Source organism: Megalobrama amblycephala, linkage group LG21 (genome assembly GCF_018812025.1).
Source record: "Megalobrama amblycephala isolate DHTTF-2021 linkage group LG21, ASM1881202v1, whole genome shotgun sequence".
In the NCBI taxonomy this organism is placed as follows: Eukaryota; Metazoa; Chordata; class Actinopteri; order Cypriniformes; family Xenocyprididae; genus Megalobrama; species Megalobrama amblycephala.
Window position 1 is genome coordinate 7,185,190 of NC_063064.1, and position 22,165 is coordinate 7,207,354.

The following is a 22,165-nucleotide window of genomic DNA, read 5'->3' on the forward strand; positions in this document are numbered from 1 at the left end:
CCTGGCCACACTTAATTCTGGTTCAGTCAAATGAAGTGAGTACAAAGACTTGATAAGCAGTGATTCTTTATTACTGGATTGTGGAATAGGGACGTTTTATGGATTGCTGTATTTATACAAAAATAAAATATGCCACAGCATTGCCATTTTCCACAGTGAGAGGAGCTGAAGACTCTGCTGTGTGTCGAGTAAACGCGGCTGGTGTGACCTGATGTGAGCTACAGTAAACAGCACCAAACTACGGCAGTATCATTTCACACTTGAGAGAGGATCTGCTCACTGAATGCTGAGGGAAATACTGTGCCACAGCGTGCTTCATTTGCTCCGAATACTCAATTTTTAAGTAAAAGCTAAGCTTTTTAATGGCACGACAATGTATGTAATATCACACGGGATGTTTCTCTTTTTGAACACAGCCTGCGCACCTTTGCCTGAGCTAAATGCATGAAGGTGAACGTCTCATGATGAAGTGCATTCAGTTTCAGGTAAACTCATGCTGCTCTGAGTGGGGTGGTGATGAAGAGCTGTATCTAACAGTCCCAGAGACCTCAGCGGGTTTCATTCAGGGTTGGTACAGTGGCGTCACTGGGCGGCTCCTGTGGCTGCAGGCACTGGAGGGTTTAGGCTGCTGGGAGCCATGAGAATGGGAGAGCCGGTCAGGGGCCCTAGAGCTGTGGAGGCTGGGAGTGCAGCGATTCCTGATCAAACAAGGGAAAAAGAGCAATCTCAAACCCTCAAGCGACACCAGCGGTACTTTTTATGTAGATTCCTTCAAATTTTAGCCATGTCATGCTGTGAACAGGGTGATCAAAAGTTATGACACTGTTCTTGTCTAATACACCAATAGTCAGACATACTAGCATTCAATAGTTTTGGGTTGGTGATTCTTTTGTTTTTGAAAGACGCTTTTTATGCTCAACAAAGCTGCATTTATTTGATCAAAAATACAGTGAAAACATTAATATTGTTAAATATTTTTTACAATTTAAACTAACTGTTTTATATTTTTATATATTTTAAAATGTAATTTATTCCAGTGATCAAAGCTGAATTTTCAGCATCATTACTCCAGTCTTCAGTGTCACATGATCCTTCAGAAATCATTCTAATATGCTGATTTGCTGCTCAAAAACATTTATGATTATTTTCAATGTTGAAAACATTGTTAACATTTTTGAGGAAACGCCGATGCATTTTTTTTTTTTTTCAGGATTCTTTGATTAATAGAAAGTTAAAAAGAAGCATTTATGTACCAATGTAAAAAGCTTTACTGTCACTTAATGCATCCTCGCTGAGTAAAAGTATTTTTTCTTTTAATGTTTTGGCGTTCATTTACAAAACAACAGTGTTTTGGGGGCCTGAATACGCTAACTTTTGGAAACGGGTTTCAAAGTGCAAGTTTTTAAAATGATACCATTATCATATTTGTGTAAACTACAAAAACGTGAATTTGTGAAAACGGTGTCATCATGCGGATTACATGTTCAGTCTAGGTGCGTAAGGCCCTATCATACACCCGGTGCAATGTGACGCCAGGCAAGCATTCTTTGCTAGTTTCAGCCCGAAGCAGTTATCATTTTCACGTCCAGCGCCACGTTTAAATAGCAAATGCATGAGCGCCCATGAGTGTGCTGGTCTGAAAACAAGGTGTGTTCAGGTGCGTTGTTGGCGTGTTGCTATTTTGAGGAACTGAAATAGACTGCTCCATTGACCAACAAAAACCTGGTCTAAAGTCAGTGGGGCAGTATGTATTTGTTATTTAAAGAGTGTGTTAGTAATATGCACCTATAGGCAGGTGCACAACGCTCGTAAACTCTGCTTGTTACACACAGGGACGTGCAGCAGCACACAAACATGCCAGATATTAAAGTCCCCCTGTAGTCAATAACTGTGTCCCTTAAAACTTATCTTTGATCACCAAAATTACACATTTAAACACTTTTTCCTGTGAAAAAAATGTTCATAAAATTTGTTGTAAAATAGCTAGAATGTAACTCTACACCCTTGCCTCATTTATTATATGCAGATCTATGAATATGTTAATTAGCCCCGCCTCCACTCACTTGCACAAGCTCAAGAGATCCACTCTGTCAACTTTTACTCAACTTACTGAATAAAAATGAGTAAATGCTGCACAATGGTACTGTTTTTACAATGCCGTAATGGTAATTAATATGATTAATTCTTGACTATGGTATCAAACAGCTAATAACATGTTGCTAATGTTACACAAACCATGTCCCTGTTCGTGAGTCAGACAGCTGCCTTCTAACATTCAGTATCCTTAGAAACTCTTTGAACACCTTAATGTCAGTGGAGAAAGGCATATAGTTCATTATAACATCGTTATTTACATCATACACCCACCATATTGCCAAATCTACACAATTTTTTATATCAACAGAAAAATATACCAGGATGTTCTCTTGAGACTCTCCAGCTTCAGAGCGCTCATGGTTAATGATATGCTAAAGCCCGCCGGCACGTTGACGTGATTGGTTACAAGGTAGTTTGTGACGTAAGAAACACCAGCGATTTCAGACTGCGGGTTTGAGACTGTCCTTTTTTCACTGCAGTTTTAAGGAGAAAATACTTAGCAATGGTGTTGACTTATGAATTTACACATGGTTTGTCTTAAAGCATATTAAAAACACTACATAGACATATAAACAACATTAAAAACTTGATTTTTCACCACAGGGGGACTTTAAAAATAAAAGGATTCATCTCTGGAGAAGCGTTCAGTTTTTCAACTTGCAAATTCCGCCATGTAAATAGCAATCGGCCATGATGCAAGCGCACCTGGCTTTTAAAGGGAATGGGAGATGAGACTCTGTTTGGTTTATTGCATGTTACATCCAAAACACACCCATGACTCATTAAGAGACTAGGTATAACCCTTTTGGACCATGCACCTGGCATGGCGACCATTTTTCCCCTCATTAAACTAGCAAAAGAGGATTCAAACATGCCCTAAGTGCACCAGCGCCATGCGCTTCAGACCACGTGCTTAAAATAGATTGTTAAAATAGGGCCCGTAGTCTTTCTTAACAAAGTGATATCGCCATCTACTGGCCTAGCAGCAGAATACAGTGTTTTTAGTCATTTCCACAAATTCGTATGAACGGGGATCGTTTTGACAATGTTGTCGTGTAAATACTCTTAAAGTACGATTAAATCTGCTTAGAATTTTTGATCAGTATAAAACAATAATTCTTTTGTTATGTTGATTCTTTGAATTATGCTTAAAGGAATTTTCCATATTTAAATCATTATAATATTATGGATGAATGAAAGAGCCATTTATATAGTGCTTTCCTGTGTACTACTGTACACCCAAAGCACTTTACAGTCATATCAGGAGTCTCTCCTCAACCACCACAAGTGGGCAGCATCCACTTGGATGGAAGTCAGGACCTCGGTTTAACGTCTCATCTGAGGGACGGCGTCTCATCCGAAGGATGGTACAGGATCATTTAATATTTATATTAAACATATTAACATTATGATTATAATGATTTAAAGCATGTGCTTTAAAGTTTCATATGCTGGTTAAATCACCTGTTATCATAGTAGCAGTGCTCACTGCGGTGTTCACTGTCGGCACATTAGCTGATCCTGCCATGCGACACTGGTCTTTCACAACAGGGACTAAGGCAAGGAGCAAGATGTTAGAATGAATAAAAAATACTAGTATTCTTTAGTATAAGCAATTAAAATTTTCGGTAGCACAGGTGCTTTATGCACTAATGTAATAATTAAGAGGCTCTTACAGAAGTAGGGGTGCTCCATGGCCTCTCTCGCAGTCAGTCTGGTCTGATGGTCGTAACGCAACAACTTGTCCAGAAAGTCAAGAGCTTCAGGACTGACCAAGTGTTGGTTTTCACTGTGAACAAACCTCTCCCATCGCTTGCGGGAATGTCTAACATGAAGCAGAAGTAAATCAGATTAAATGAACTCAGAGAAGATAACGCTAACAATGTCGGGTTATGAATGAAAGAGGCATAACGAGGGCTCACCTTCCCAGAATGTCATTAAATCGAGGCTCCAGCTCGATGTTGTATTTATCAATGCAATCATAAAGATCTTCTGTTCCAAGAACTTTGGCAATTCTCACCAACTTTGAAGAAATAGGAACATACACTGTAATTAATTCAGTCAATACAATGATTACAAAAAGAATCCCAAAAGTAACGACCAACAACAACGTTTATTTATGTTGCAGTGCTCATATTTAGAGGTTCTTGCACTTACATATTGTTATCGATTTTATTATACAGTAACAATATATACATAACAACAAAGACACTGTGAAAGAGACACTGTAACAATAGGATGATTCTGAGTATGATATTACTTAGAGATAGTTCACCCAAAAATGAAAATTATCCCATAATTTACTCACCCTCAAACCATCCTAGGTGTATATGACTATATAGATGTATATATTCATCTATAAAAAAGTAATCCATATGACTCCAGTGGGTTAATATAAACTCGAAATCAACTTGAGCATTCTGCGTATGGTTGTCCGCCGAGAGCTAGATATTTGAATTTATAAAGTTATAAATATGTATATTTTTCTTACAAAAATGCATCACTTTGCTTCAGAAGGCCCTTATTAAAACCCTGGAGTCATACAAAATTACTTTTTTTATGGATGCATTATTTTTGGCTTCAAAATGTGACCCCCCATTCAAAACCATTATAAAGCTTGGAGGACTAAGGATATTTTTAAATATATCTCTGATTGTGTTCATCTGAAAGAAGACAGTCATATACGCCTAGGATGGCTTGAGGGTGAATAAATCATGGGATAATTTTCATTTTTGGGTGAACTATCCCTTTAAGGCTGGAATTCACAACACAAATAAACAGATTTTCAAATATTAAGGATCATACACTTGCCGACTTTGCAAATGGATACAGAGCAAAACTAGTTATCATACGCTAAAGGACGTTTCACACGTGAACATGTTAACCCATGGATCATTCTATACCTCGGTTAAACAGGTAATCCTGGGTTCCCTTTCGATACTCTCACTCATACTGCGTATGGGGAAAAGCTCCTTTTTCCTCCTCGCTGAAGCCTTTTTCAATAGCGCAGTGTAACTGCACGTCTATTGGCTCAAAGGAATGAAACTCTTTGAACCAATGACGGCAGCGAAGTCGCGCGAGCCTATGGTGAAACAGCGCGCCAACAAGCCCGCCAAAACGGGCGTGGCTTATGGCTATATAAGCCGGTGTTTCGCCATGGGATTCAGTTCTCTCTCCTTCAGCGACGACTACGCTTCGCTGGATTCCTGCTGATCGCCTTCGCCGCTGGAACGAGCTCTCTCTCCGCTGTAGAAGAGGCTTCGCAGAGGACAGCTGAAGATCGCCGCCTGCGGCAGACTGCTGCCCAGAGCGCCGCTCTCGACCGCCCGCTGCGAGCTTCCGGTTTCGCTCTCAGCGAGTCTCCTGCTGCCATCCGGCGAGCTTTTAAAGCGCCTTCAAGCGGATTCTCCGCCGCTGCTAAAGAGCTTCTTCCGCGGTCTATACCGCTCAAAAAGAGCCCACCCAAGCGCCGTTTTAACGGTGGCGGCGTTGTTTCAAATGCCGCGCCACGCTTGAGGACGATGACGGCCATGGTGAGTGCGTCGGATGTCTGGGCAAGCCCCATGCAGAAGCCGCACTCACCGAGATTTCATGCCCGCACTGCGAGTGCATGAATCTCGCTTCTCTCCGCGCTAGGATCGCTTTCTTCACTGAAAGCGGCTCCGCCTCCCGCGCCTTCCCGTCTTCTTCCTCCCGCGAGCCGGCCAGGAAGAGACAGCGAGGCAGAGGAGCCCGAATTACTCCGCATCCTCTCCAAGGCCGTCGAGGAGCTCGCCCGAGAATGGGCCACACCCGAAGAGCCGACTCGCAGTAGGCTGGATGAGTGGTATCTGCCGGGGCCCCGCCAGACCCCTCGCCAGCGATCTGCGCCCTTCTTTCCTGAGGTCCACGCGGAGCTCACAAAGTCATGGCACGCTCCCTACTCCGCCCGCCTTCGCACTTCATCACCCGCGGCTCTCACCTCGGTTGACAGCTCACGTGAAAAGGGCTACGAGCAGATGCCGCCGCTGGACGAGGCCGTGGCCGCTCACCTCTGCCTGCCCGCGGCCGTGGGCTGGAAAAGCAAGAGGGCCCTTCCCTCCAAGCCCTGCCGTACGACCTCCGCCATTGCCGGCCGAGCGTACTCCTCAGCGGGACAAGCTGCATCAGCGCTCCACACGATGGCCATCCTTCAAGTCTTCCAGGCCAAACTCCTCCATACCCTGGACGAGTCTGGACTCGACGCGCCGGCCTTCCGTGACCTACGCAGCACCACGAAGACCACGGCCCAGGCCATAGGAAGGTCCATGGCCAACTTGGTTGTGTTGGAGCGCCATCTCTGGCTCAACCTCACAGAGATTAAGGAAGCAGACAAGATGGCCTTCTTGGACGCCCCTGTCTCACCCTCAGGTCTCTTCGGGCCAGCTGTGGAAGGGTTCACTGAGTGCTTCTCCGCTGCGCAGAAATCGTCCCAAGCAATGCGACATTTCTTGCCAAAGCGCTCCAGCTCTTCATCCGCTGCAAGTCGGTCCAAACCTGCGCCGACCCAGCTCCAGAGCAAACCCGCCCCTTCCGCATCTCAAGCAGCGCCACCTAAGGAGCAGCGCCAGCGAGCCCGCCCTGCGAAGCGCTCCACGCTCCCGAGACGCCAGGGTCCCCGGCCTAGGATAGTGCTGGACCCGACGCCTCCGGCGTCTTCCTGATCAAGTAGGAAGAAAGAGGATGGGGTTAGATCTCGCCACGGCCGGACCACCCCAAAAGCTCTCTCGCACGCATTCCCCGCCACCTCGCTTAGTTCCGGGTGTTGGGAATCATTGGGTTACGTGCCCTGGGCCCACAGAGGTTGCGCCCACACAAACCGCCGTTTTAATGGCGAACCCAATATTTTTAAATTCCCAAAAAGAGAGCAAATTTCCTCATCCTGTAACGACGGTGCAAAGACCCCTGCACAGCAGTCTGTCACCGGACGCTATTCAGCCCCTGGTCACATGGGTCGAGGCCTGGCAAGCCATCCCAGGAGTGTCACAGTGGGTCATCGGGACCATATCCCGCGGCTACTCTCTGCAGTTCGCCCGAAGGCCCCCACGCTTCAGCGGTGTGGTCACCACTTCAGTCATAGCGGACGACGCGCATGTCCTCCGTGCAGAAGTGACGTCTCTGTTACAGAAGGGAGCCATAGAAATTGTTCCCCCAGCAGAAAGCGAGTCGGGCTTCTACAGCCACTACTTTGTTGTCCCAAAGAAAGATGGCGGTCTCAGACCCATCTTAGATCTCAGGCTTCTGAACCTCTCCCTCATGAGACGGAAGTTCAGAATGCTAACATTGAAGCAGATCCTCGCGCAGATCCGCCCCGAGGACTGGTTCTTCTCACTGGACCTGAAAGACGCATACTTTCACATCCAGATAGCCCCCCACCACAGGTGATTCTTGAGATTCGCCTTCGAGGGTTTGGCCTATCAATACAAGGTCCTGCCCTTCGGGCTGTCTCTAGCTCCCCGCACGTTTACCAAGTGCATGGACTCGGCGCTTCTCCCTCTGAGAGAGATGGGAATCCGAGTTTTGAATTACCTCGATGACTGGCTCATACTGGCCCAGTCTCATACCGAGCTAGAACACCACAGATCCATGCTCCTCAGCCACCTTCAGTGCCTGGGACTCAGGGTCAATTTTGCCAAGAGCTCGCTGCTCCCCAGCCAATGTATCACGTTTCTGGGCGCAGTCTTCGACTCAGTCCATATGAGGGCTGTAGTCTCTCCAGAGCGCGCTCTGACGATTCAGAAGCTCTCGGTATCGATCAGGAACAATGTCCGTTACCCTCTGAAGTCCTTCCAGAGGATGCTGGGACTGATGGCTTCCGCCTCCCCGGTACTGCAGCTCGGCCTCCTCCGAATGCGGCCTCTGCAATACTGGCTGAAACTCAGGGTTCCACTGCATACTTGGCGGCATGGCCACTTCTTAGTCAGGGTCAATCAGGCCTTTGTCACAGCTCTGAGACCTTGGACAGACCCCAGCTGGTTCAAGCGTGGAGTTCCCCTTCAGGCGGTGTCAAGAAGGAAGGTGCTCTCGACGGACACCTCCAACACGGGTTGGGGAGCCGTTTTTGAGGGCAGACCGGCCTTCGGCTCATGGACCCTCGAGCAGAGCCATCTGCACATCAACTGCCTCGAGATGCTGGCAGTAGAATGCGCCCTGGCCGCGTTCCAGAAGTTCCTGAAAGGACACCACGTCCTGGTCCAATCGGACAGCATGACGGTCGTGTCGTATATAAACCACCAGGGAGGCCTGTCGTCCAGCCGCCTTTGTGCCCTGACAAAGTGCCTCCTCGAATGGGCAGCGCTCAGGCTACGGTCGCTCAGAGCGACCCACATACCTGGGAAATCGAACCTAGGGGCAGACATGCTGTCACGGAGCAATGTCCCCTCGGACGAGTGGATGCTCCATCCCCAGACGGTACAAAAGATATGGGAAATCTTCGGAAAGGCAGAGGTAGACCTTTTTGCCTCAGAAGACAGCTCTCACTGCCCAACCTTCTTTTCAAAGGAAATGGATGCGCTGGCCCATGACTGGCCCAGGCTCCTCCTGTATGCCTTTCCCCCGATCGCGATGATTCCTTGCGTCATCAGACGGATCAGGGAAGACAGACACAGAGTCCTCCTGGTGGCCCCACTCTGGAGGACCCAAATCTGGTCCTCGGAGCTGTTCAGGCTCTCCACGAGAGCCACATGGCCAATCCCCCTGAGATGAGACCTCCTCTCTCAGGCAAACAGGACGATCTGGCACCCCCAGCCCGAGCTATGGGCTCTGCACCTGTGGTCCCTCGATGGGAGCCGATAGATCTCCCCGGGAACATTCTGCACACCATTTCTCAAGCTAGAGCTCCGTCTACCAGGCGTCTCTATGCTCAGAAATGGTCGGTCTTCGTTGACTGGTGCTCAATGCGCAGCGTCGACCCTGTGGAGAGTGACATATCTCAGATACTGTCTTTCCTCCAAGAACAGCTGGACAGAGGTCTCACCCCTTCCACGCTCAAGGTCTACGTTGCAGCCATTGGAGCGTTTCACGCCCCTATCGCTGACCAGACGGTGGGAAGAAACGGCCTCATTGTCCGTTTCCTAAGAGGTGCTAGGCGTCTTAACCCCCCTAGACCACTTACCGTTCCCTCTTGGGATCTCTCCACTGTCCTTGCAGCCCTCAAAGGTCCACCCTTTGAGCCACTGCGGTCAGCTGATCTCAGGCCCTTAACACTCAAAACCGCTCTGCTACTCGCACTGGCATCGGTTAAGCGTGTCGGCGACCTGCAGGCCCTCTCTGTGAGCCCTGCATGCCTTGAGTTCGGGCCCAACGACTCTAAGGTCGTTCTGAAACCCAGACACGGCTATATCCCCAAGGTGCTCTCGACCCCGTTCAGAGCACAGATCATTTCCCTCTCGGCGCTACCTCCTTCTTTGGATGAGCGAGAGGTGCAATTGCTCTGCCCCGTCAGGGCATTGAGGGTCTATATTGAACGGTCCGAACCATTCAGGCAATCGGACCAGCTCTTCGTCTGCTTTGGAGGCCGCACCAAGGGGTCTCCGGTCTCAAAGCAACGCCTCTCGCGTTGGATAGTCAACGCGATTGCTCTATGGTACTTCTCTATGGGCCTGGACTGCCCCATAAGAGTAAGAGCCCATTCCACTAGAGGCATGGCCTCATCCTGGGCGTGGTCTAGTGGCGTTTCTCTCAAAGACATCTGTGACGCGGCCGGCTGGTCCTCGCCGTCCACTTTTGTCAGGTTTTACAACTTGGACATCCCGACCTTACATGCTCGGGTCCTCTCGGTGTGATACGACGGCCTCTTCGAGCCCCGTCGTCACGCCTCCTCAGGGGTCTCCCTGCTCCTGTGTACTTAGGGTTCGATGGCTTTGGCCCCTCACGTATCCTCTGGGCCCCCTCGCGCCCATGATATGTTTTTGTCGTTCCCTGTCGTGGCACGGCGTGATTGTATTCGTTCCCCATACGCAGTATGAGTGAGAGTATCGAAAGGGAACGTACTCTGTTACGTACGTAACCTCGGTTCCCTGAGATACGGGAACGAGTACTGCGTTTTATGCCGTGCCTCGACACTGCGGCTCAGTGTCGTCGCTTCAGTCGAGTTTTAACTGAATCCCATGGCGAAACACCGGCTTATATAGCCATAAGCCACGCCCGTTTTGGCGGGCTTGTTGGCGCGCTGTTTCGCCATAGGCTCGCACGACTATGCCGCGCCGTCATTGGTTCAAAGAGTTTCATTCCTTTGAGCCAATAGACGTGCAGTTACACTGCGCTATTGAAAAAGGCTTCAGCGAGGAGGAAAAAGGAGCTTTTCCCCATACTCAGTACTCGTTCCCGTATCTCAGGGAACCGAGGTTACGTACGTAACCGAGTATGTTATCTTGCTTCATGTTTCGCATTGCTCATAATTTACCCGGCGTTAACAATTAATCCTGGGTATTTATTAACTGCCATTTCACACTGTAAATGCCTTAACCCTGGATTAATGTCCTTTTTTTGCAGTGTCAGTGTCACTGATTGGACGAACACCACATGATATGTTTACATAAAGGCTCTTGCGCATCGTCATGTTATATATTGTCGACGGTAAAATCAAGTTGATCCTGAATAGCCCTTTCAGACTGTAAAAGGTAAGAACAAAAATTTCTTGACTCCAATTCCAGCGTTTTCTGTCACCATTTGCCCTCAAATGATGAAATGACTGCTATACAACGCGAAAATCGTGTAGTGTATTCCAGCCTTCATAACAGCTCTATAAATAAAAGGTTCAAAGAATATTCTGGGTTCAATTCCGGGTCATTTTTACAGTCGTTTTGGTGTTTTAGGCATTACTTACTGTCAATGCAACAATGTTGTAAAATTGAATATAATGAGTGATTTTTGTCACACTAAAATCAAGTCAACATGCATATTGTTTATGTCTTATGGTTATGCTTTTATATATTATAATTTTTTGTGGAAATCAACATTATGCCACCAGTGCAGTTAAAAGAAGTAATTCAACCCAAATATCAAACAGCCGTCACTTGAACTACCTATTGATCAAGTCCCATATTATATTTACCTGATCATAGTTATCATGTCCATGGAAAAATGGCTCCTTCACAGACACATTCAGGGGACACCTATCAAGACTGTAGTATTACATCTTTTAAAAAGAAGTGTTTCAGGTTTCTAAAAGCTGCCATTGACTGCAGTTTTTTAAAGAGATTTATTTAACTTTTTTTGGGCCAAGCTTCAGCAATCAAAGTCTAAAGAGAGCGGTTGGGTAACCATCCTCAGAAAATAAACAGTTTGAAAAGGCTGAAAGACTTTACAGGGTGGTGACTAATTAACACAAGACCTTTCTAATCAATATATACCCCCCTAGTAAAAACAATACCAATCTGTACCAAATAGTATTGTTCCAAATAAATATATTAATGGTGAAACTAACAACAAAACACATTTTCCTCAGTTAGACATTGCTATACGCACAAATGGTAATAAGTCTGACCTGGTAATCTATCAGTAGTTCTGGGCCTTTGAAGTAGCGAGAGGCGACTCTGATGTTGTACTCCTGTCCTGGGTGATAGAATTCAGCCAGTCCCCAGTCAATAAGACGCAACTGAAACATGACAGCATTCGAAGTCATTTTCTTTTCCATCCATTCATCCATCCATCCAGATAATGATAATGTATACAGGCTTAATGATACATGACCTTCCATTGAAGCTTGTTTCCGCAACAACAACAAAAAAAGACTTTATTTTTTCGCAATTGCAAGTATTCTGCCTTGAATTGAGAGATATAAGCTTGTAATTGCGATAAATAAAGTTAGAATTGTGAGATATAAATTCGCAATTGGGCGAAATAAAGTCAGAATTGTAAGATATAAATTTGTAATTGCGAGAAATAAAGTAAGAATTTTGAGATATGAGATATAAATTCGAAATAAAGTCAGAATTGTGAGATATAAATTCGCAATTGCGAGAAATAAAGTTGGAATTGTGAGATATAAATTCGCAATTGCGAGAAATAAAGTTGGAATTGTGAGATATAAATTTGCAATTGCGAGAAATAAAGTTAGAATTATGAGATATAAATTTGCAATTGCGAGAAATAGTCAGAATTGTGAGATATAAATTCGCAATTGTGAGAAATAAAGGTAGAATTGTGAGATATGAGATATAAATTCGCAATTGCGAGAAATAAAGTCAGAATTGTGAGATATGAGATATAAATTCACAATTGCGAGAAAAAAAGTTAGAATTGTGAGATATAAATTCACAATTGCGAGAAATAAAGTCAGAATTGTGAGATAAATTTGCAATTGCGAGAAATAAAGTTGGAATTCTGAGATATAAATTCGCAATTGCGAGAAATAAAGTTGGAATTGTGAGATATAAATTCGCAATTGCGAGAAATAAAGTTAGAATTATGAGATATAAATTCGCAATTGCGAGAAATATAGTCAGATTTGAGAGATATAAATTTGCAATTGCGAGAAATATTCAGAATTGTGAGATATAAATTCGCAATTGCGAGAAATAAAGGTAGAATTGTGAGATATGAGATATAAATTCGCAATTGCGAGAAATAAAGTCAGAATTGTGAGATATGAGATATAAATTCGCAATTGCGAGAAATAAAGTCAGAATTGTGAGATATAAATTCGCAATTGCGAGAAATAAAGTCAGAATTGTGAGATATGAGATATAAATTCGCAATTGCGAGATATAAAGTCAGAATTGTGAGATATAAATTAGCAATTGCGAGATATAAAGTCAGAATTGTGAGATAAATTTGCAATTGAGAGAAATAAAGAATTGTGAAATATAAATTCACAATTGCGCAAAATAAAGTCAGATTTGAGAGATATAAATTAGCAATTGTGAAATAATTGTGAGATATAAATTCGCAATTGCGAGAAATAAAGAATTGTGAGATATAAATTCGCAATTGCGAGAAATAAAGAATTGTGAGATATAAATTTGCAATTGCAAGAAATAAAGTCAGATTTGAGAGATATAAATTCGCAATTGCGAGAAATAAAGTCAGATTTGAGAGATATAAATTCGCAATTGCGAGAAATAAAGTCAGAATTGTGAGATATAAATACCTTTCTGTGCTCATGATCAATCATGATGTTGTGTGGTTTGACATCTCTGTGCATAATACCCATACTGTGACAGAAATCCAACGCCTAGAGACACATAAAAACATGACTTCATATCAAAACCTCCAAAGCTATTAAAGGAATAAAAAATGATATACAGGAATGCTAAAGGACAATACAAAAACAATAAGGTGCTTGATGTAAAAACTTGTGGTGTCTAATTACTTTTATTTTTTTAAGCTATGAAGAAAACTTTATTGACATAATTGAACTTTACATTTCATTAATTGTGATAAAAGCTTTTTAAATAACTGATTTTGAGTATCTAATGTCCATATTGTAACCCATGCTCACTGGAAAAACATACCTGTTTCTGCAAAATGATATTATGTTGCTTCTTGCGTTTCACTACACATTCAAAGCGAAATGTCCGTGTTCGGTTTTATCCGAAACAGATGAATGTGAATCTGGCAACATTTTATTATGTCGGTCATTGTACATATCGCAGCAGTTCTGCTAAAAGGTTAATGCTCTAACGCTTTTGAAAATAATGTTTCACAAACACTAAACCTAACAGATAGTGTGTTAACAAAGGCAAACACAAGATAAAAACACATTTGCTGAAGAAACTTGTTTCTACAAGTCTTTTATCATGACTTGTGTTTCACAGGACTCATATCACAAGGGCAACCTTGTACCAGGTGAGCTACTGAGCAAATTTACTACGTCAGAAAAGCCACACACACATGGTGCAGAAGTGTAGTTTACAAATGATGCACTATGGTAAAAGTGTTTTGAGGTCATAACATAGTATTGTGCAAGGAACCGTGCAAAAATAAGTCTTTATTAATCGATAATCTGTCCCTCTAATTATAATTTGTTTGAAAAGGATTAAAAGTTTTACTGCCACTAGTGTTCATTTCAGCTGGAAACGGCTGAAGGTAGAGGCACGTTTCTTCAGTGAGCCTATGAAACCATCATTTGAAACCATCAATCATCATTAGTTCACAAACAAGCTAGTCCCTAGTGAGTTATAGCCTTATTTAAGGCCATTTAACTTACCTTTAGAATCTCATACATGTAGAAGCGAATGTCATAGTCTGTCAGTGTCTGATACAGTTGCTGGTAAAAACAAGCAAAAAAGGAACTAATTAAATAACAGTTTTGTTGCTGTTGTTGTAGATCAGTAATAAAATGACAGATTTAACATAACTGAGATTATTTGAGATTGACATTCACCTTAAAATCTGTGTTGTTCACATGTTCAAAAACTAAGGCAGGTGTTCTAGACTGCAATGTGAAAAAAAGTGTTTAATTTTCTTACGTAACATCAGAACGAAATAAATACTCAAAAGCCATTATAGTATAATTTGATTGTTGTTTTTATATCACGAATATCACACACAAGCAAGCGTTCTGAATACTGACCACTGGGTCTTTGACAATGTCTAGGAGGGAGATGATATTTGGACCTCCTCGAAGGTTCTCAAGAATCTTTATTTCACGCTTTATCTTCTTCTTCTTCACAGGCTAAAAAAAGAGAATTCTCAATGGTATGACAAAGTGTCTGTAACAGCTTTTTAAATGTTGTGGTAGTGATTTTTCACAATGGAAGGGATCAGTGTCGTCATCGCATCAAAGAATTAAAAAAGAGAGTAGAGTCTGGTTATATGTGTATCCATTTCACCTTTTGACACCTCTGTCTGTGTGCTTTTGATATTGAGAAGCCATTTGTGTTAACAGTAAATGCTCTAATAACTGTGGACGCCAATTTGCCACTTTAATATCTGACACCTGAGAAAATAATGGTTTCAAAAGCATTCATTTTTGTACTTGGATAATCCATTTTTATTTACCACAGAATCAGGAGGAATTGTTCTTACCTTTAGTATTTTCACCACTACTTTCTCATTGTTCGTGATGTTGATTGCTTCAAACACTTCACTGTACTTTCCTCTGCCTAACTTGCGGACCAGTTGAAAATCATCTTGATTGCTGGGAAATATATTCAAATCCAAGTTTTTAAGGTCATTTAAGTCATTTTAACATGCCATATATGATCAAATCTAACTGAAAAATCATGTGATCAGCCAATAATTTCAAATAAACTCAGAACATGTCAAGTTACTGAGAACAAAACAAAACTCAAAACTGAAGTCAAAAGAGCTCTTCTAAAAGCAAAATGGCTACAGCAGGGCAAGTCTGAACCACAATGAGAGCTGCAGAAGCATTTAATCAATGAACTGAAGAGGAAAAACAAAACATGTGTGCAGAGCCCCTGATAACTGCCTCTTTCCGGCAGAATCTGATGAATCTAGAAACTTTGGCACGAGGGAAAAATTTAACAACTCAAACAAAACATGAACTTAAGAAACCATGCAAACTGATAGTGTTTGCCCCTTTAAAGATATCACTGCAATCTTGCATTTATGTACAGCAAACCAATACAAAAAAATAAATAAATAAAATTTTAAAAGTTTTTTTTAAAAAGGCATATGTTTATATGCAATATGGACAAGGAGGAACATTATATTGTTCATGTGTCTGACTATATATATATATATCAGGCATAACATTATGAGCACTGACAGGTGAAGTGAATAACACTGATTATCTCTTCATCACGGCATCCTGTTAGTGGGTGGATATATTAGGCAGCAACATTTTGTCCTCAAAGTTAATGTGTTAGAAGCAGGAGAAATGGGCAGTTTGACAAGCAAGTTTGACAAGGGTCAAATTGTGATGGCTAGACGACTGGGTCAGAGCATCTCCAAAACTCTTGTGGGGTGTTTCCCGGTCTGCAGTGGTCAGTATCTGTCAAAAGTGGCCTAAGGAAGGAACAGTGGTGAACCGGCGACAGGGTCATGGCGTGCAAGGCTCACTGATGCACGTGGGGAGCGAAGGCTGGACCGTGTGGTCCGATTCAACAGATGAGCTACTGGAGCTCAAATTGCTCAAGAAGTAAATGCTGGTTCTGATAGAAAGGTGTCAGAATACACAGTGCATCTCAGTTTGTTGCGTATGGAGCTGCATAGCTGCAGACCAGTCAGGGTGCCCATGCTGACCCCTGTCCACCGCCGAAAGAGTCAACAGTGAGTATCAGAACTGGACCACGGAGCAATGGAAGAAGGTGGTATGGTCTGATGAATAACGTTTTCTTTTACATCACGTGGATGGCCGGGTGCGTGTGCGTCTCTTACCTGGGGAACACATGGCATCAGGATGCACTATGGGAAGAAGGCAAGCCGGCGGAGGCAGTGTGATGCTTTGGGCAATGTTCTGCTGGGAAACCTTGGGTCCTGCCATCCATGTAGATGTTAGTTTGACACGTACCACCTACCTAAGCATTGTTGCAGACCATGTACACCCTTTCATGGAAACGGTATTCCCTGGTGGCTGTGGTCCTCTTTCAGCAGGATAATGCGCCCTGACACGAAGCAAAAATGCTTCAGGAATGGTTTGAGGAGCACAACAACGAGTTTGAGATGTTGACTTGACCTCCAAATTCTCCAGAACTCAATCCAATCGAGCATCTGTGGGATGTGCTGAACAAACAAGTCCGATCCATGGAGGCTCCACCTCGCAACTTACAGGACTTAAAGGATCTTGGTGCAGATACCATAATGTAAGGTCATAATGTTATGCCTGATCGGTGTACATATGTAAAATGTGAAAGTAAAATCTATTGAGTATATGAAACAGTGTCAATCGCCAGTTGGCGGGTAATATTTTTATGAATACTAGCAACGCAGTGTTGTGAGAACATGAACAAACGTGAATGATGCTCGGGCCAGTTGACGGGCCAGTCATGAAAGTTTAAGCCTTGCTAATAGAAATATTCAAGCACTTGAAGACGTGAAAGGGAATTCAATTCATCAAGCGCTGTGTGAGATGCGCAAACAAGTGTGCGTCCAGAAATCTGCATCTCAGACAGCGCGCAAAAACTGAATTGAACACTCTTTGATGTCTTCTTTCCCTTTAAAATGCCCATATTGGTGAGTATCCTCAAGCCATTTATGTCTTAAATGAACATAAACAGTTGAGAAGAAAATGCATGTGTATCAGGATCCATGCATTAGCTCTTAGAGTGACAGCAGCCTAATATAAACCTGCAGCTGTCTGTCATTAATGTTAATCAAACAACAAAAGACAGAATGGCTGCGTCCGAAAACCTAGGTAGCTGTCTTGCTGCCTCGCTGTCTTATAAGAGAATGACTTGTACGGCAGCGTTTGTGCATGAAGGTACCTCACGAAACTGATTTCGGACAGACTTCTGAGGCAGCGTAACAGTTTAATGATCTACAGCAATATAGCGCGAGCTTTGGTAAGAACTAAACAAATATTTAATTATTACAGTAGTAATTTCTCGATATAAATGATATCAAAATTGAAATATGTTGGTCAAAATCGTACATTTATACACAAACTGAGCAGCAAACGCAACTTTCGGACGCCATCTTTATTTTTCTAGCTCAACTGTCACAGAATGGAAAGCACAGGATTGTGGGATATCAAAGGCAGCTAAGGATACATCCATGCTTCCTTCAAAAATCGATCTGAGGAAGGTATCTCATGAGACAGGAAGTGAAGCTAACATTGGATTCGGACATGCCTTGATGCCTTCCTATCTTGAAATGTGTCCTCAGAAGGCAGCATTTTCCAGTTTTCGGACGCAGCCAAAATCACTCACTACTCTTGACTGAATAACTTTTGGAACTTTAACAAGGATTGATCTATGTTTAATTTATACAGTGAAGACTATGCATTGTTATTTTGCATTTGATTACTTTTTTTTTTTTTTACATTTCTGTGAATTTTCAGTGGTATCTAAAATAACTGCCTGTTTTTGCAAAACAGTTTCAGTTATTTTACATATGCATTAGTAATACATACCCCCACTCAATAACATGAGATTCATAATCCCAGTATTCTCTGGGCCGGTGTGTGTTCACCTCAGTGTAGACTCTGGCACGACTCGCCACAGGTCCTGACATGACACACAGTTTGACACTGTGTTTACTATGTTTCAAATTAAAAATCAGATGGGAAAACACAAACAGTTGTGCTGAAGGCCACAGAAGATGAAAGCACCTCTGGATGGCTGCGGGAGAAAAATAAATAAAGTGGAAAATCTGAGACTTTGTCAGGAGGATACTATTTAAGATAATTCACTAAATATACAGTTATAAATGATTATGAAACATAATCACCACAAAGAGTTTGAGACATTCGATAATTGTTGCACCTACTGTGTGCCATCTGTTCAGCAAAGCTTTGCATTACTTAGTTTTCTGTTTGAACTAATTAAAGGCACAATATGTAAAGTTTGGCCACTAGAGGTCGCCTATTCAAAACAGAGGCGTAGCTTAATGATGCAGAGGTTAAGCGCAGAATCTTGGGCATTGTCGTCTTTACCTCACAGCTGGTGTAAAAGAATCTGGACGGGACTCGGGCAGAAATCATGTTCATGGATGAGATTATTAACATTACTGTGGTATGAAGCAGAGCAGAACTTAGTGTTGTGGGAGCGAAACGATGCTGCTGAGAGACGAGAGCAGCGGAGCTTTTATTATGCCACAGTCGCCACTTCCGCTTCTTCCGGTCAAGTGAATGTGGGGTAAAGCAGCTCTGTTTATCATATTAGATACATTTGAGTTTGTTGAAAATTATGTTATAACGTTACTCTGTACGTTCGCTCAGCGGCTGCTGTGAGACACTGTTACACACTGCAGTAAGATCGATTGATTTTAGAATATCATATTAATATGCTGGGTGGCTTGTGTTGATAAATGGCATGCAATTAATTTTTAAAACTGCTGTATTACTATGTTAGCTACTTTACAAAATAGTGTTTTTCTCTGAGACACGGTAAAACATGCAGTTGGGAAAATCAAGAAAACGAGATTCAGACAATAAGACTAAACGTGTTGAGCTATATAACAACAATTAGTTAACTGTCTATAAATGTATCCAAAATGTTGTTCCCTTGTCTAATAAAACATGTAATATATTAAAGCGTCTTTGGTGTTTCCATGGTTTCTACAAAATAAACCGAAAACTGAGGGTAAGATGTCATTGATAGGAGACGCACGGACACGGTCCACGTCCTGCTTATTTCTCTAGATTTAAACATTCTTGGAAACATTTGGGATAATGTAAGTACACAAGTCAACAATATATTTTGGATATTTTAATCCAAAAATCTTACATATTGTGCCTTTAAACTTAATCTAAAAAAAAAAAAACCCTCAAAGCAACAGTTTCAGTACTTTTTTTTGTCCATTCATTGTCAATAGTAACCAAAAGTGTTTAGTTACCAACATTCTTCAAAATTTCTGTATTTTGTTTTTTTGTGTTCTGCAGAAGAAAGAAAGTCATACAGGTTTAGAACGACATGAGGGTGAGTAAATAATGACAAAATGTTAATTTTTGGGTGAACTAACCTTTTAATTAGTATTTGATTCAGTAATGAATATCTTGTTTTCATGGAAGAATCTAAAGGATCTAAAGAACTACAAATGTGGTGGTTTGCATCATCAAAAATCCTTTGTCAGAATATGTAAATCCCCATTTCATAATCAATCAGATTGCAGTTAGATTTGCATTTTCTGAAGGAAATACCAGCACTTGCAAGGAAGCCAAAGAAAAGTTTAGTTTTTTTTAAATGCAGAAAAGGAGACCCAGATGACATCATCAGCTACTGAACACTATGACATCGTCAGCTCAAATAAGCCTCTTGTTCAGTTTAATGAATTAAAAAATGAGCTAAAATAACATGATTTTGGAACATCTTGTCACAACTTAATGTGTTCAATCCACCTAATATATTTAAATCTTAAGTTTACTTAGCCTAATCCATTTGTGTTGGAACTACATGAGTCATTTTTGTTGCCACAACTAACTGGGCAGTGGATCTGTAGTTCCCAGCATGCTTTGCAAGGGATTAAGTGTTATTTTATGTGTTTTTCAGTAAAAGGAGACATGTTCATGTTTAATATTCAGTTATGTTGGGGATTTATACGAGTTTCTGTAATGTTTTTGAATCTTGTGGTGAACTGAAGAGTGGTAGAGATTCAAAGTTTGAATAGGAATAATTGTGATTTTATTTACTTTGTTCAATTATTTGTATGATGCATTATTACATAGCATTTTAATTAGAGAATTTTTTTATTTATTTAATTATGTTAACTTGAATTTACATTCTGCAACTGATTAGATGTTAAACCAGCTTGCCATAATATTATTAAGCTATTTCTAAATAAGAGAAATTGCAAATGATTCACTGGTTAAGAGATATTATGTCCACTTCAGCACAGATTACTGATAAGGATTATCATCATGTGTTATAGAAATGATACAAACACATATCTGAAGCACAGTGTAATAAATGTGTGATGAGTTTCTTCAGCACAATTCACGAGCAACTACCGGCTTCCTCATCCCAGCACTACTAGTCTTCTTCACTATAGCATTACACAAACGCATTTACCTGTTCGATGATCGCAGAGTGCTGATGCGCTTATGTCCAGCCCGTTCTGGAGGTATATATCCTTATTTCATTGGTTTATTGAGTCATTTCTGTCTCAGAGACTCAACATGGCTGTTTGAGAGCTGCTCGGCGTTGACAGCGCACGCGCCAAACACAGCGCACAAACAGGCAAATGCTGACTGACCTACACTGACTTAAGTGTGTTTTTTCTTTTCACATGGCTAAACAAGCAAGCATGGCGCTAACAACACGAGTGGTTCGATTCCAGGGGATACAAACATTTTATTTATTTATTTATTTATTTATTTTGTATACCTCGAAGGCAATGTAAATCTCTGGATAAAAGACAAATTCATAAATGTAAATCTTAAATTTCTTATGTACACGTGTGCATACTGAAGAATCCCCATGGCATTTGCATGTGTCAAAGCATGGGTTTTTGGCACATAGCACAATGCATTATAATCAACTTGTATATACACAGTTAAGTGAAAAAGAAAGTAGGCTACACCCTCTTTGAATTGTATGGTTTTACATATCAGGACATAAAAATAATGTAGTCCTTAGCAGGTCTTAGAATTAGGTAAATACATCCTCAGATAAGCAACACCACATGACATATTACACATTATTTATTTAACAAAAGTATTTATTCAACAAAAATAAAGCCAAAATGGAGAAGCCATGTGTGAAAAACTAAGTCACCCCATGATTCAGTTGCTCGTAGATCCACTTTTAGCAGGACTTGAAGTAATTGTTTTCTTTAATGGGCTTGAGATCTGGGTCCATAATCATAAAAAAGTATTAGCTCCTACACTGTCAGAAAAAAAAAAATGTGCAAAATTTGTACCTTTAGGGGTACAACGGCTTGTCACTGGAGCAGTGCCCTCAAGAGTACACCTGTTGTACCCTTTATAATGGGACCCTAAGTGCTCACAATATACCCCAACCGCACCCCTTTTTCTGACAGTGTAGTGAGAAAATTCTAAGAAAATTCTTGTGGTGAAAATTCTTGTGAAATGTGGTGTTTTCTCTTAAAATTGAATAAAGTAAAGAAAAAAGTAATTCAGAAAGCATCTTAACCCTTAAAAGAGGTCTTAAGGTCCAAAAGTTAGGAGTACGGACGAGGACTCTTAAGAGTTTCTTTAGCAGCCGAAAAAATGGACGAAGCGTGAAGAGGGTGAAGAAATGTATTGCACACAATGTATGACAGTGAGTTAATAAGACGCTACACATTAGATTGTGCAGGGATCATGTTTGTGACCGATCTTATTAGACACACGCTAACATCTCCGACAGTGCAGAAATGCCATAACGCCAGAAATGGAAGTAATCACTACATTAACATATTTGGCAACTGGAAAAATTTAATTATGCAGCAGTGATAATTTGGGTCTGTCACAACCTTCTACAGGCAAAATGATCACACAAACAATTACAGCACTTTCAGAACCTCTCATTAGCTGTTCATT

General features: G+C 41.9%; 1 protein-coding gene across 1 annotated transcript; it reads right to left on the reverse strand.

The window, feature by feature from the left end:
- Positions 1 to 48: 48 nt before the first annotated feature.
- Positions 49 to 21,232, reverse strand: csnk2a4 (casein kinase 2, alpha 4 polypeptide). Its single transcript, XM_048172726.1, is given in 13 exon segments — positions 49 to 698; positions 3,562 to 3,651; positions 3,774 to 3,922; positions 4,020 to 4,120; positions 11,171 to 11,254; positions 11,603 to 11,713; positions 13,208 to 13,291; positions 14,267 to 14,326; positions 14,444 to 14,494; positions 14,633 to 14,734; positions 15,088 to 15,199; positions 18,098 to 18,305; positions 20,694 to 21,232. Coding segments are annotated over 12 exon segments (1,161 nt in total). The 5' UTR covers positions 18,199 to 18,305; positions 20,694 to 21,232; the 3' UTR covers positions 49 to 582.
- Between the last annotated feature and the right edge of the window lie 933 nt (positions 21,233 to 22,165).